Below are 16552 nucleotides of genomic sequence, written 5' to 3' on the forward strand. Positions count from 1 at the left end.
TCTGACTGTTACTGATCATGAGAGTAGAATGGAAGGGGTAGTGGTACTGCAAATAACCAGGGGTGGTGGGAATTTGTTTGAGAGCAAGTGCTAGTGGCATCATCCCTGCCTGGGAGAACAACCATGATAGTTTGTTCATGTTTGTCTTCTACCTGGCAAAATTTCCTGCATTGAGGCACTTGTTTGCAAGTTTCATCCTTACCTGGATCTCCTTCGGATGTCACATTTGTGTGTGATACTTCTTCAATGAGATAAATTTCTGGGTTCTGCCTTCCTCAGATAACACTGTTTCTGAAGAGTTCTCCCTGATGCTGCCTGCAGAAGTGCTGGAGGGATCTGACCGAGCCACTTTCTCTGTGATTGGTGAGAAAGGCTTTCCCTGTCCTTGGGTCCATAGTGGGAAGAGCTTGCACAATGCTTTGCCCTTAATGATGCATTGACCCATTTCCTCACAAGATAAACTGTAGGGGGTGTGGTGTTGGCCTCAGAAATGTGGATCAAGTAATCTTTTTCAGTATCTGTCAGTATTTTGCTTCTCATAAGGAAACATCTCATAAGGAATGATCCTGGGTGACCCTCCAGTGACTGGACAAGAAGGCACAAAATGGGGTATCCTCTCTGATATCTGTCATTGCCACCCACCTAAGCAAACCAAAACCATCCCTGCAGATTTTCACCTAGTTTGCCTCTGTAATTCTTTTCCTTCAGGAATGACATCTCTCTTCACCTTTCTTCAGGTGCCCTTATCTTCACATTTCCACCCCCTTCTAGAACCATGATGTCTTCTCTTTTATGCTGGTCTAATATGGGAGAGATCAGCAGAAATCTTAATCATCTCTGTTCAGTGAGGGGCCGTCTCTTTTCTGGAACCCCAGTAGAGTTTAGAGAATGCAGCAGTCCCTTATTTTCATACTACTGAATGTCTGTGCTTTCCATTTCTCCTGCCCTTCCACTTCAAAATTAAGGGGACATCATGGGCCCAGCACTTCAAAATTTAGACCATCTGCTAATGATGCCCTTTGGCTGTGGTGAGCAAAACATGGTTCAGTTTGCACCAAACATCTTCATACTCCAGTACGTGAAAAAGACTAAACAACTGTACCCAGAAATTGAAGAAAAAGCACTGAAATTCCTGAGAACAGGTAAACATTGTCCTTCTGCCTTCTGCTGCAAAATCAATGTGGGGCACTGGTCTGGTGGGAGCATTGCCAGAGCTGTGAGAAAGGAAGATATAGAGAATAAGGGAGATGTCTAATGGAAAGGAAACATGTTTCTGAGGAAGCAGGACTTCTGCCTCTGTCTTTATTGAAATATTAAACCTGCTTTTCTGAGGAGGGTGTGGGTAATTAACAATCTCCATCATTATGCAGTGATTATGGTTTGTTCCTTTATGGGTTTGAGGGAGACAGAAATCCCTTGTGAAAACGGGGCATCAGCTGCTATTAATTGGGATAAAGCGTGGCCTTTGCGGGGAGATAGGAGTTTGGTAGCTTAGTGTTTCCCTCTGTTTTAGGGCACATATTGTGGGGTTGTGTCAGATCAGTCCGATATAATCTGAATTTAATACAGTGCCTTTGTCTGTGGCTCATTTTGCAATGTTCCTCACATTATGGCCTGCCAGTTCCCTTAGTCTGCTACACTGCAAGCTCAGCAGCCTCCTATAGATAGGATTTTACTCCCTCTCCTTTCCCTTTTCTCTCTTGTACTGCAAGTTGGGACACATATCTGGGAGAAGTGATCCTACCTAGGGGAATGCTGGCAGCAGAGGGGTGGCATGGAGGGTGAACAGTGAGGTCATGTGGGGGGCTGAGGAAGGCCAAACAGATGGGGACGGTGTTCTGCCCTCAGAGCTTAAAGGCAGGGCTTGCTCCTTTCTGTACATCCCATAAAAAGTGCTTTCAAGAGTCTCACCAGGGCTAGCTGCAGTGCTGAACAACAAACGCGTTTTCATATTGGTCCCCTCTATGAAATGCCTTCCTCCTCACTCCTGCAGATCTTTTCATTCACAACATGGTGCACGTGAGGGTTCCCTGGGGCATGGGGAGATACAACGTGGTGAGTATGTCACTGTTCTGCAAAACCAGCAGGACAGACACTCACAGTACTTGCACGTAGCAGCGCTAGTAATGCAGAGCAGCCACATAGTGCACATCAGTGACACTGTGCAACTGCTTCTTGTCAGGCTGATGCTGTGGGATGCACAGAGAATTGTGTTTGGTAGGTTTGCCTCAAAGTCTCTGACTGTGGACCTAATGAAGTCTCATGCTGTGAAGCCTTTTCCCACAGCAAAGATGTGGCTTGAGATGCTACAGGCCCTCACACACTAAAAATTGTGTCCTGGCATCTGTCTTCATAGGTTATCAGAGTCAGCTGCTCTACAAACATGATGATGGCTCCTACAGTGCCTTTGGAAATCTGACAACCAGGGCAATACATGGTGAATGACCAAAATTTGTACCATCCTCCCAAACCTATTGTCATTTCTGGTTCATCTCCTGGCTGTGACGTGGAATTTCTTTATGCTTTGTTCACAGGCTGACAGCATTTGTAGACAGGTCCTTTGGACAAGCCAGTTCTTACATTTACATCAGTCAGGATCATGTGCACAATGCTCTGCTCTGGCTGCAGAAGCACTAGCTGCCCAGTGGCTGCTTCCGTAGTGTGGGGAAGCTCTTCAACAATGACTTGAAGGTATAGCTGCCAAACATGGGAGTGGGGGGAACACAGTGTGGGGCACAGGGTTGCTTCCTCAGGCTCCTTCACTCTGCACAGTAGCACAAAACAATGTCCCCATGGTCTAGCACAGCCAAGGCATCTACCCAGGGTAGAATGAAAAAGCATGGCCTAAAGCAGCAAGCATTTCTTCTGTGTGAGGTTTTAATGTCTGCTAGGTTTTCTCCATTTTTACTCTAGTCAAAAGGCACCATGGCTAATTGTACCAAGGCATTTCAGGGGCAGAGGGATAAATATTTTTATATTTTAGTGCTTGTCTAGATTACACTGTTTGGATTCTCCCTTATCTCATGCCTTATGATGCACAATACTCTCCAGATTGGCCTGACTGTGCGCTCTAATATGGGATTATCTGAAGACACAGTTGCACCTCTATTGCCCACCAAATGTGACTTCTCCTGGAACCTGGCAGCCCCTAAATGATCCCTGCAGTGTAGCTGGAAATGCACCAAACTTTTGGTGAACATGCCCTAGTACTCAGGTACCAAACAGTGTTCGTGCAGTGTGGCAATACTTGAGTTCATTGTCTTTGTAAAGGCAAGAATAATCCAGAGTGGTCAGACTGTAAAGTCACCCATATGAAGTACAAGGCAGGTTTACAAAAGAAATCAGGCTGCTATTTCAGTAAAGCAAAGGCTTACACTTTTTTTTTCATAAAAATTTGATGCAATACAAAATAAAAACAGAGTATACATGTAGGCTGTTCATTCTTGTCTGACTTTCATGAATTTCTTAGCTTGGGCTTTCTATTTGAACAGATTTTTTTTTGTAATAGGTTTCCCGCTCACCCCTTACACTTCAAAGTTTCTGCTATTCAGTTGTCAACTATGCTTCTCAGTGTCTCAGCCCAAATTTCTCTGCTCATTTTAGATCTAGTCTTGTCTCATGTCTGAGGATTCAAGCAGAACTCCCCCAAGAATTAGTGTTCTCTTATGGGAAAAGAAGCTCTTGTAGCATCTCACAGTCAGCTGAATTGTGTATAAACATGCATTGCTTTTTTGTATGCAAACCGTGCACCATAAATATTTGTTCTGGTGTCCAGTCACTGATAAAATAAACAGCTTAAAAGTTTGCTTCATGCCCTTCTATGAGAAGGCACATCTAGGCTGCATGTACAATATGGCTGTCAGGCTGCCCCCAATACCAGACTTTCATGATATTCAGTAAGTGAGCCTGTAGGTCTTTCTTCAGTCCCCACATGTCCAGGAATGCCCAGAGGCATGCCACTGTACTCTCTCAGATATACCATTCATAGGATGTTTCAGTGGCTATATGATGACAGGCTTGGCTGGTTGGTTTTGTCCCTTTCTGATGTCCATGTGCCTTGCAGGGTGCTGTGGATGATATGATCTCATTAACAGCCTATATCACTGCTGCATTGGTGGAGCTTCATCTGGAGAAGAATGAAAGTCACATCATTACTCTTGCAGGGCTTGGGAGCATGCTCCACCCTTCAGTCCTCCCCAGGTCTGTGATTTCACGGAGTACCCAGCTTGAATTAGTGAAAGGTTCTGTCATGTCCCACCTTTGTACACCCTAAGCTCAAGGGAAATTTTTAACTCTCTAAGGATTTTTTTAATATAAATGGCCTGATTTGCGGAAAAGCAGAGCATCTGCCATTCCCAAATGATCTCAGTGGAAACAATTGTCTCTGAAAACGGCTCAGAGTCTGCAGGGAGAGGCAATAGTTTTCATTAAACTGATCAACATAGCTAAAGGAGAAAGAAAAGACCACCTGTCCTGGTTTTGCTAAAAAACAAGTTTCTCTTTCAGTGTATTTTGCCTGTCAGCTAAAGCCTTCATATTAACTGCATTTTCCTGGAGAACCAGACACATGTTTTGGTAAACCTAGCAATGGAATGCAAACTTATTGATAAGCACAGATGGACATCTCCGAGAGGGGCGACGAGAAGAAAGAGACCAAGAAACTGACCAACTGTGTATAACATTCCATTCACGTGAATACTTCACATAAAAGTGGGAGATCACGAGGATCTTTTTGCTTTTCCCTTTTCCCTTCTGCTCATGGCTGACTTTAGAAGAGGACCTTGCTAGTCGTCCCTGCGAACTGAGGCCTAGTGACAGACTGAATCCAGCTCCTATTGGCTGCGGAGTCTAATCCAGGACTTTGGTTGCCGGCTCTGCAGTTGCTGAGACTTTCAAGATTGGTTTTGTATATTTTGTATTATTTTCTCTATTCTTATTAGTAGCATTAGTAAAACATCTTTAATTTTTTCCAACTCTCTTCACTCTGTGCTTCTTTTCCTCCCAATAGCCTCTCCTTAGTGAAAAGGGGGGAGAGGGAGGGGGAAGTGTGGGGAGGGGGAGAGGGGGTTAACAATACATCTGCCAGGGTTTTATTGTCACCCCACAATCTTAACCCTCGACACCACCTTTCAGGTATGAAACCCTGCTCCTTCAGACTAGAAATAAAAGCCATGATCTTCAAGTCAAGTGTAGACTGCTCTAGCCAGGATGGGCTGATATTCCAGCCTTACTGCTACAGTTCTGAAAACAATGTTGTGCCCTCTCAGGAGCTGAGACCCACAGCATGCAGATCTGACAGTTCTGAGCTGGTGTGTTACCAGACACTTCCTATGGCTGGATTCTCCACCCCAGTGATCCGCCCAGTCACATCTTTATTTTCAACCCGCAACAAGTGACACATTGTCTGCCCTACTTCACATTCCACATCCCTGCAAGAAATACAGTAGTGAAATACATCAAAGATGTAGCTGGGGTACTTGAGGGTTAGGGGTAGATTTTCACAATAAAAACTGGTCAGGGGAAATTCACTGGGTTTGGATTCCTTTTGCAGGACACCATGCTGAATAATGCCTTACATTGCCTCAAGAATGTAACACTTGATAAGACAAGCCTTTATGTCAAGGCCTTGATGGCTTACGTCTTCACACTGAGAAAGGACATGGAGATGAGAGAGCAGCTCCTGGATATGCTAGAGAAGGAAACTGGTAGGTTGTTGCTCTTCAGAAGATTTTGGGTTCTAGAGATAATGACTGTATTTAAGACCTGGTATCTGTAGGACTTAATTGCAAGAGTTTGGGAAATTTAACTATTCTCAGGTTGGCTTTTGCATCAGAAAAATCATAATTTATTGAAACTGTGAAAGTCTCTAGTTTTTTCTGACCCAGGAAACAATTTCTAATCAAAGCAGCAGAGGTAATCCATGCTTAGTTTGTGTGGTCAAAGTACACAATTGAGTTGTGGTGTTCGTGTCATTCTTCAGCAATTCATACATAGTACAAGAGATCTTGCAGAGGAAACTTGCCTCACCATGTCCATTCAGCTACTGATCAGGACATTTCTTTGCAGAGTTCAAACCTTTTGACCCCAACTGCTACTCTACACAGCTCAAGGGTCCTTGGGTGGATGCATCTTTATTTTCATTCTACTGAGCTCGGTTTTTCTTTTAGTTTCTTTAACTTAGAAAATAATGGGCTTCTATCCTGAATGAGGATTCCAGCAAGGGGATTTCAAAAGCACCTAAGCCTATGGTTAAACAATTGGTTAACAACATTACCTGACATAGCTTGAGCAAGCTCTTTTCCACATATGTTCCTCAGGCAGTATGGTGAACTAAATTGGGGACTGAAAAATAACACAGAAGAAAAAAGGGAAAGGATTTTTCCCTGACAAGCTACCAGTGCAGTTCACTGCATTGCCACTCAAGTTGCCCAGCTGGCTTCACAGGGTGGCTTTGGGTAAACTGGAAGGAATAGAACTGCACACACTGAGTTCAATATTTTCTCATAGTTGCCACTGAGAATCCAGGTATGGAACAAGTGACTGGAGCATACCCTCACTGATGTCCAATCAGTCTGATGCTTCTAACTTACTAAGCACCATGGAAAATGTCCCCTCAAGGCCCTAGGGCATGAAGCACTACAAACTGCATATGGCAGGTGACAGTTTTCTTTGGTTCTTGCTTCCACTGATAATAGTTAGCAATTACTTGGCAAGAGCAATGGAGTTCTGAGGGAAAGGTGTTCTACATATTTAAGTGTGTCTATATTCTGTCTGCTGAGTCTGAGGATGTGACTATGGCCACCAGCTGCAGCCAGTTGGCCTCTGGAGAATCTCTGCCAAAGAGGATTATCTTCTGCTGACTAGAGATACACGTTCCATGGCCTCATGGCTGGGATTCTGTTAGCCTCACTAACAGGATTACTGTTGGATCTCAAGCAGGAGTTTGATGCTTTTTAAAGAATCAAGGTTAATCTCTGGGTCATCTGTAGCTGCATCTCCAAGGCACCTTCTACCACTTCATGAAAAAATTGTTCTGCTTATGTCACTTTGGAAGTAACAAATCACAAATCCCTCACACAAAAATCTTCCATTTTGATAAACATAATGAAGTAAGACCAGTCCATAGAGTCACCGAGCTAAATTCTACAGTCTTTATGCTAGTTTTATGCAAATAAGTGATTTTGTGATTGACTTGTAATTTAAAAGCATTTCAGGTTTTCACATTCGTACCATCACAGCAGGTGCCTACACTGGCACAACAAAGTTCTTAGCTGAATTTTGGTTAGACCATACAGCAAAACATTCAACCAAACTCAGATGTGTTCAGAGCCTGTAAGCTTGGACCATAAGTGGGAACTCAGGTCTATCTTAAATTCTCCCAGTCTATGCACTGCACAGTGAGGATGCCAACAAAATAAGTTGGGTAGTTTTGCTCCTCTGGTAGCCTGCCAGCCAATCTCCCCCCAAGAGTGACCAATTCTTGTACAAGAGATAAAACTTGCTGGAAATGAGTCCCAGAGCTTTTCAGTACAGGGAGCCCTGTTAGACTGTGATAGGTAAATGCAGAAACAGCAAAAATGCTGTAGCTTGGGGACATAGCTTTGAATATACGCAGAGCTGAATAAGACTATGACTGCACTTTAAATAAAAAGCCTTTGTCAATCTGTTTCTAGAGGAACTGTTTCCTAAAAGTACTGGATCTCTCTGCTTTCAAAGGAAGAAATGGAGCCTATCATAGCTGGCTGACCCTTTGGAGTCCAAAAATAACAGGAGAGATTGGCTTCTGCACTCTGAGATGCCCAGAAAGGCACAGGAATTTCTGATGGTGTACAGGGAACTGCCAGTCCTACAGGGGTACCAGGGCAGGAAAAGCTGATGTTCACAGGGATCTACTGTTCTTCCCTTCCACATGTTTCTCCCCCCATCAGCAGAGCTCCTGACATCACATTCCAGTAGTGAAGAATCTTCTTCTTCTTCTTCTATGATTGAGACAGCAGCCTACATCCTCCTGGCTTATGTCTCCAAACCAGACTTGGCATACAATGATGCCTCAATGACCAAGCTTGTGCACTGGCTCAGTGGACAAAGAAATGCCTTTGGCGGATTTGCTTCCACACAGGTAACAAGCTGGAGAAGTCATGGGGGAAGGAGATACTGCACCCAGAAGTAATGTGCACGTCTCTTATAGGCATGTCACTCTAGGTTCATCCTTTGCAGACAGGCATGCATGAACACTGCTTGGGAACCAGGGTGACATGGGCTAATTTTTTCTATGCGGTGTAACTGGTATTACCCAGGGCCTGAGACTGCCAGCCCCAGGGCTCAGAAGTCATTCTTCTGCCTGTGCATTTGGTGGTATAGACCTTGCTTGTGTAAGACTGTGAATCAGGGCCATGAAGTGTGTAGTTCTCCCTGTAGTGTCTTACAGTGCACCAGATATTTGCTCTACAGCAAAGTGACTCTCTCTCTACCTTCAGGACACAGTTGTTAGCCTGCAGGCCCTGGCTCAGTATGCAGCCCTGATTTCTCAGGAGATCAGAGATGTGAAGGTGACAGTGAAAAGCAAAGAGGCTTCTCCGTTGGTGTTCCACGTGCACAGGAACAACAAGTTGGTCCTGCATCAGGCACCTCTCCCTGCAGTCCCAGGGATGTACACAGTGCAGGCAACTGGCAGCGGCTGTGTCTATGTACAGGTGAGTACATATAAGGAACAGAGATGTCAGGTTTTGCCATTGACTCTTCAAGTGAGGTTTGGCTCTAAGCAGGCCTCAAGTTCTGAGTAGGATTTGGCTTTCTAGGCAGAATCATGACAAGCTTAAAGGAGACTGGGTATATTCTGTTGACATGGTTTTATTGCAACCATCTATTGTAACTTCTTCTTAGAAATATCTCAGCTTTGCTGTCTCATGCTACAGAGCAATGTCATTGTTAAGAGATCAGTAGATCTGAAGTCGGGAGTGATGACATACAGAACACTACCTGTTTCTATACGGAACATATGTTGCTGATGTCACTGTATATCTTCTGACATAATATTCTTTGGGTTATTATCACATGCAGAGATGGGGAGTGATGTAGGACCAAAGCCTTCTTATCCCAGTATAGCAACACAACAGGTATATCAGGACAATAGATTTTAATTTTCTGTCAGCTTTGGTAGTGGTCTGCTTATTAGCTATTCATGCAGCAAAGAACTGCAAAATCAAGTTACTTCCTGTGCAAACCTCCCTCACTGAGTCAGTTCTATTCAGTCATCTCCTGCGATGCTCTCAGAGCCTACACACAGTGTATAGACAAGATGACACAACAATTAGCTATGTCTAATGCATGTAGAAGGTAGCTAGGACTCATACTACTTGGCTACATTTGAATATAGTCAATAAGCATAAGACATCTGATGAGTACCTGCTGGCCAGGCAGCCAGTCACCAGGCAAGCAGAGGAAGATTTGCCTATGCTGCTGTTTGGAGGACTGTGATCATCCTTCTTGCTGAGTTGTTCTTTTCTGATTCTCTGCTCTTTCTTTCTTTCTTACGGGTTTAATACTTGTTTTGTCAGTATTTTTCCTCTTGAGATTTAAAACTACTAACTATTATCATGTCAGCAGTTAACAGTTACACTTCTTTCTCCTTGTGGGCACAGTTTTAGCTAATGTAATTTCTCACGTCTTAAATATATTTTTTTAATAAGACTCGGACATTGTACTGAATGAGGCCTTGGATCACAGGTACCTGAGCCTGTATGCTGAGGGTTACATTTGGCAGAAGCATGTGATGTCATGTGCTAAACAGCATGTGTCTGAACAGAAACAATAGCTAGGCCCAACTGTTTTAGCCACTGGTTACAAATTTCGTAAAAGCTGGAGGCACAGGTAGTCCTTCAAGCTCACACAGAGAAGCTCTGGGGCACTTCACAGAGATGTTTTTCTTCTGCACCAGACCTCTTTGTACTATAACATCCCACCACCAGAAACAGAAGAGGTCTTTGTCCTGGATGTGGAAACAGTACCAAGAGAATGGGATGATGTCAGGAAACAGCTTGACATCCATGTGTCCATCAGGTATGACATCCCTTGAGGCTTTCTTCAGAGGAAAGAAGCAGGAGCATTAGTAGTATGACTAGAACCCCATATATCTCTTGTCTGTGGCAACAAAGACACAGGGCAGACTCTTTTCTTCTTTATAGATCCCAAAGAGATTGTGAATTAAGGCCTGGGGAAGCATGGAAATGCACTGGTAGTGGCTCTCAAAACCACAGCAACTATCTCAATCAGGATGAAGCAGCTCAGCAGCCCTCAGAGCACTAGCAGCTGACATGGCAGAATTCCCAAGAGCCAGAGCTCCCCCATAGGGCGTGCTTGGCAGCTTAGGCTGAACCAGCCTTGAGGTGCACTATCCTGCACTGTAAACCTCTGCTGGAACCAGACAGCAGAAAGTCCAGACCCTGTCCACACTTTACTTGCCTGCATCTGTCTAGGAAGAGTGTCTTGATCAATGTTCTCCATGCCCTGTTGTCCTGAAAGAGAACAATGTCAACGTTGCCAGTCTCAATCTGTAACATCAAAGATCACTTTCACCCGTTGTAGAGGGCAGCATGAGCATTAACCATAATACACAGTCTGTCTCCATATTGAGCAAGGAGATGTGGGGAGGGGAGTTTTGTTTCTCCCATCAGTTAGACAAGCTGCTGAGCTTTCACATCACTGTAGAGCAGGCCAGAGTTTGGAAGTGCTCATTAATATCTCCTAGAAATGGTGTGTTGCCTTCTATATCTAATGTGCTTCTCTCCTGCTTTTTTTCAGTTACACAGGGAGCTGTGAGATCAGTAATATGGCCCTGGTGGAAGTAGAGATGCTGTCAGGGTTCATTCCTGTGAGCAGCTCTGTGACAGCGGTAAGACTTTTTTCTCTGGTCTCATCTGAAGATAAGAAAATCTCTTTTCCAGATGTAGTTCAGCCAGAAATATCCAAGTTGAAGTAGGATCTACTGTACTAGTTCTGGGCACAGTTTCCAGCCCAGGTATAATCTCAATGCAGACCAAGGCTTGAGCATGCCATGGAAAGTTAAAAGGATCTGTCTTTATTCCATTTCCATGCACTCCTTTCATTGTAGAGTCCTCGCAGCACCCCAAATATGAATGCAACTGGAAATGCCTATGTCAATGACAAAAAGATGTTGCAACTCATCCCCTCAGATTTGTTAGTCCTTAGATTTCTTCCTAAAAATTCATCAGGCACTTTGCCTTTTCTTGCTCGTTCTTTCTGCAGACATCTTGAAGAAGAGATCCTACTAGAATGCCCTGGCTCTGGAATCAATAACCTGAGTTTCCTGTTTCCATAAGGAAAACTTCATTGCTCTAGCTCTTCTCTGCTGTGTTGGATGCATCTTTGATCCGTGCTCCAAGGTTACATACTTCGCTTTTGATCACCATATTGGCATAAGTATTCCTCTCTACCCCAAGTCTTATCTCTGAGCTACCTTCTCAACTGAGTTAACACGACAGTCTGTCTGCAACCAAACTCCAAGCAAAAAAAAAAAGAAATTTCACTACATGGCCCTGTGGACCATCTTTCTGTCACAACTGAAGAGTAGGAACAGAGGGATGTAGCAGCATCACAGACTGAGAAAGAATGGGACATTCCTTGGTAATACTTTTAGATATTCTGAACAGCGCCATATAAACCAACCAAACAGAAAAAACAAACAAACCAAACAAACCAAAATTAAAAAAAAAAAAGAGCAAACCCAACCCAAACCAACAACAACCAGCCAAACAAACAAAAACGTAACAGTGGAAATTCCCCTTACCTGACTAAAACTAATCAGTTCTGACACAGGAACAAATCTCTCTCTCTCTCCCACCCTCTTGGAAGTTGGGATCCTGCAGCAGAGGGGGGGGAATGAGGAGAAAGGAGGAGAGGGAGAGGTTGGGGACTAGGGTTAGGTGAGCCATGTGGGGATGTAGGATGAGGAAGAGAGATAGAGCCCTCATGGGTGTGTGGTGACATTGGGATGGAGCTGTAGGTGTTGGGGAACCCAAGGGCAAGACAAGACCCTGCCTCACCCAGCCTATAGCCATCACTGCCAATGTGGTTAGTCTCCTCCTTTCACAGCTCTGGTTGCTAAGCTGCCCCAAGACCTCTGCCTGGTCTCAATGTCTGTGCCTCCACCAGCACCCTGCAATCCAACTTCCCCCAACCCTTTCCCTCCTGTTCTCACATGCCTCATCTTCTCCTTCCCTCTGTCACCAAGTTCCTCTCTCTCTCAGGGTGTCTCCTGCTCTGAGACCCACAAACACTCCTGTGAAGGCAACAGCCCATCCCCTGCTGCTGGCACACTCTCTCCTCTGCCCAGTGGTATTCCTTTTGATCCCCTGCATAGAACTGAGAAGAAATTATTCCTGGTTCTTTGCTTCACCTTCACACTGTCCTGCTCTTCCACTGCCCACGCTGTAACCCCAGGTCCCAGTCCCCATTGCCCACGTGGCCTGCCTCAACTCCTGCCAGCGCTGCTTATCCCAAGAATTTTTGTTCCCCAAATGGTCCCTGACTCTTCCAAAATTTTCTGCCTGCCCAAGCATTCTATCCATTCTAATATTTCTTTCCTCTTCAGTTTAATGGTCAGCAAATCTGTCTTTACCTAGTTGACCTCACCCTCTTGTCTGCTATGTATGCCTCTTTCCCACCTGTGTTTATTCTTCCTCTTGTTTTCTATTCTGCTTTTGTCTTCTCTTACTCCATTTTTTACTTTGTATTTCTCCGTCTCCCCTTTGGGCAAGGCAATTTTTCACGAATAGTGTATATTTCTGCAGTTGGTGTCCTTTTCATTGTCATCTCTCCCTTTTTTTGTTTGCTTTGTGTTCCCAGGCATTCCACATTTAAGTTCTGTCCTAACTACACCATTTTTACTATCATCTTTTATATCATGTACCACTACTCAGTGCTCATATATATATATATTTTTTTTTTCTGTAAACAATCAGAAATGACTGTCTCTACAGGTGTGATTTGTGGTAACACTTTCCTTTTCTCCCCCTCTTCTTTTTGGAGAAATGCACATATAATAGCAATGCATGGCCCTTCCTGTTTTCTTTGTTCATCTCCCTGTCTTGGACTTTGACTCACATGACTGCCTCCCATAAAACCGGGTTCAGTTTTCCCATTTCAGCTACCCACGCTCAGGCCTTCTGGATGGGTCATTCAACACTGTGCATGTTTAAACTCTGGCAATACCCAGTCCCATCCTGTAAAGACATTAACCTAGAAGTCTAATCTTATCTGTGAGACTACTAGAAAAAGATAATAATCTGAGGAATCTGAGGATGCAACACACACAGTAGTAGAGTAGATCATATGCACATGGCTCATCAGGATGTGCACTCCATTAGCAAGGCAGTACACAAAAAGGTGGGACACCAGATAACAAAAATGCGTACTGGTTTTATAGAGCTAATTATCAAGGAAGAAGTTACCAGACAGTCATGCCACAAATATGATGTAAAGCTATAAAGTCAACGAGACTGGAAACAATGGAGAAAAATTGAACAAGGTGGGCTGTGTGTTTGGGAGCTGATGATGCTTCTAAAGAGGAAGTACGTAGGAGAGAAAAAGGGGGGAAAAGGAATATAAAGTCAAGGAAATCATGTGACCAGCAGGGTTGTTTCAGGGATCCCTTTGCCTGATTCCCACAGCTTGCAAGAGGACTGTACATCTATTTTTTTCTGGCCATTCAGAGTGATCTGTCCCTACAGTGGGCAGAGTCAATCCTTTCCCTACTCATCATTGTTCTTGGGGTTGTCCAGTAGGGACAGGAAAAAAGGAAAACAAAACTCTGACAGCAGTGGCTAAGAAGCATGAGGAACTAAGTGTTTCTGTGGACAACTGATACAAAAAGAGGACAGGGCTGAGTTCAAGCAAGCAAAAATATGAAGGAACTGGAAGGAGCCTCCATGGAGCATTCCCCTCACATTGTTCCTTCCCAAGACATTCATGGGAGTCAATGAGTACTGTTCGATGGTGCTCTGCCAATGGACAGGAAAGAACAAGGGAGCAAAGTGGTACCCACCATCTCCCACTTGCCTTCTAGGCAAGTTTCTTCCACTGGGTATTTGGGCCGGACTGAATGAGCTTCAGGAGGAAGGTCCTCTAATCAGGTTGAACTTCAGATAGGGAGGTTATAAATTAAAACTGAAGGCTGTAACTCAGTGTGCTCAGTGTGACCATGAGTCAGGCTCTCCCGCCTCTAAATGGACATGCGTCAAAGGTCTGTTTTACAGGAAATGAAGTATGTGAAATATGAATACAAACAAATGTTTCCAGGTTTTTGTTTCAAATCAGATCAATGTTGTTCAGCTGCATATACGAGGGGCTGAGGAAGCTGTCAAACCAGAGGGCTGAGAAAGAGCTGCTGTGTCACAAGCTTCCTTAAAACAGGAGTGTACATTAGAAGTCAGTAATGTCTTTGTATCTTGGAGCAAACTTCAGGGAATAGGGTAAGTGGCTAGCCTGTGCTGGGTGGGCAATCTGAAGCTTGTTCAGCTCTGCTGACAGTAGAAGGGTGCTCCCTGTCCTTGATGACATCCATAGGAAATGTTTTCCAGTCCAAGAAAGGAACATTTGCTATGTATAAGCAAAGCTGGGGTACAAGTAGCAGATATCCAGCAGACTTCTTCCCATCACCTCACCACTGTTATATGGGTCTTGAATGCCCAGATGGCCTTGAGGCAATTGGAAATACAAGCATGCTTGGATTTCCTTTGTGAATGTGGTTGTTTCAGCTTAAGGGTAGAGGCCCTGGAATGTGGCTTACCTTTGACATGCAAAGAGCCTTCCTTCCTGAGAAAAGTCTAAAGCTTGTTGCTTCTTGTGTTGTACGGTTTGCCACACAGTGTTTTTTTCCTCACAGTCTCTTATGTTGACAAGCAGTATAGTTGATACTGTCTTAATGGCCAGGGCCATCTTAAAGACAGTGGAGAGGAGAAGGGTGTCTTCAGGGTATGGCAGGTAATTGACCCTTCATGCTGGCTCCTCACACACCTATACAGCATTCTGATGTTCCCTTTATGTATTCCAACTTCCCAGTTGCTGCAGGGAGCAGAAAGGCAGTTTGGCATGCACCAACCTGTTTTTTTGAGGGATCGGAAATAAAGATAAGGAGATGTGGTTGCAGTCTCTCTGCTTTCTCTCAGTTTTCAGACTTCGAGAAACCTTCTAATAGTAGGAAGTGCAGATTCACACTAGGATCAGTCATGCTGGAAATAAAGTGTAGGACAGGGGTATGGGAGAGGTGGCGGTATATCAAGACTTGCATCAAATGCGGGGCTGGCAAGGTCAGAGCAGGACTTAGCACACTCAGATGAGCTTTTGCTCAGAATCAGGAGAAAATGGAAATTAGACCCTGCGGTTGCTATGATCATCTGTTCAGCTTCCTTCTGGAGATAGTGATGGGTCAGGGGGGTCAGGGCTAGCAGAATCTAGTGCTAGTTGAGATCTAGTGGTGTGTTGAGGCTGCAGATGGGCTGGTGTCCATATATGTGAAGGTGTGGATACCAAAAGCAGAGATCTGGGCAGCCTGTAAGAAGTACTTCGCAGAAACCGCAAGATAGGCCTATCCCAATTATATGTCCTAGTAAACTGGGAATGATGTCAACCTCTTCTCTGAGAAGGAAGACATTCCAGGCTTGGAGGTGGCTGTAAATCAGATTTCTGGCTCCCCTTGCACCTCTGTGCTATAGATCTAAGCATTAGTTCTTGGTGGCTGAGGCTGAATACATTACAAGATGTCCTGTTCCCTGACATTGTGCATGAAAACTCCAGTCTTACCCAACACAAGAGTTTTCACACAAGTTTTTTCCACCACAAGTTTTCCTTCTGCGGTACCTGGAGGTGATGGTCTTGCTTCCAGACGGAAGCAAGAAATTGAGTGTGGTAAAGAAGGCAAATGCTGATACACAGGCTAGACGTCCGTGTATATGCTAGTACTATATGAATTTGTACGGCAGAGTATGCAGACTCATCTTCACGCTCAGCAGTGCTGTTTATTTACCTGTGTATGAGGTTCATTTGCTATTGCTATCTTCCTGATTGCAAAAAAAGTTGAACTCAAAAGGTGCACTTTTCCACCAAGGCCACTGAATGTCGCCATCGCTCCGTGGCTTGCTCTGTAAGATGCTGTTTCTCCAGCAAAACTCCTTTGCTTCAAAGGGTTGTAATGCAAAAACAAAACACCCCCACAAACAAACAAAACAAACAAACAAAAAAAGAGCACACAAAAACCCCAACCAAACAAAACCCCCCCCATAACTGGAATGAAAATGGGTTTCTTCTGGCTAAGCCCGGAGCTGGGAAGGTCTTCATCAAGTGATGCCACCTATGAAATTAATCTTGACTTGTATTTATACATAGTGCTTGACAGGTTTCCAGAGAGACCCTGTAAGCCATTCTCACAAATTGTAGCATGAGCCTCAATAGTGTTTCATGAAGAGACACTGAAAATTCTGGGATTTCACCATTTGGTGAGCAGTATTAGCAGAATCTAGCTACTAGATGGGGGACT

At 44.3% G+C, this 16552-nt stretch overlaps 1 protein-coding gene across 1 annotated transcript in view; it reads left to right on the forward strand.

Annotated features, from left to right (window-relative positions):
* LOC135575291 (alpha-2-macroglobulin-like protein 1) overlaps positions 1-14831 on the forward strand; it is a 29679-nt gene extending 14848 nt beyond the window's left edge. The window contains 12 exon segments of the mRNA XM_065048374.1: positions 280-363; positions 966-1142; positions 2357-2410; positions 2413-2437; positions 2535-2691; positions 4064-4138; positions 5552-5705; positions 7929-8119; positions 8478-8693; positions 9938-10059; positions 10801-10891; positions 11266-14831. Of these exon segments, the coding sequence (XP_064904446.1) occupies positions 280-363; positions 966-1142; positions 2357-2410; positions 2413-2437; positions 2535-2691; positions 4064-4138; positions 5552-5705; positions 7929-8119; positions 8478-8693; positions 9938-10059; positions 10801-10891; positions 11266-11274 (1355 nt within the window). The 3' untranslated portion in view covers positions 11275-14831.
* Positions 14832-16552: the final 1721 nt, after the last annotated feature.

The sequence above is a fragment of the Columba livia genome, unplaced genomic scaffold (assembly GCF_036013475.1).
Source record: "Columba livia isolate bColLiv1 breed racing homer unplaced genomic scaffold, bColLiv1.pat.W.v2 Scaffold_82, whole genome shotgun sequence".
In the NCBI taxonomy this organism is placed as follows: Eukaryota; Metazoa; Chordata; class Aves; order Columbiformes; family Columbidae; genus Columba; species Columba livia.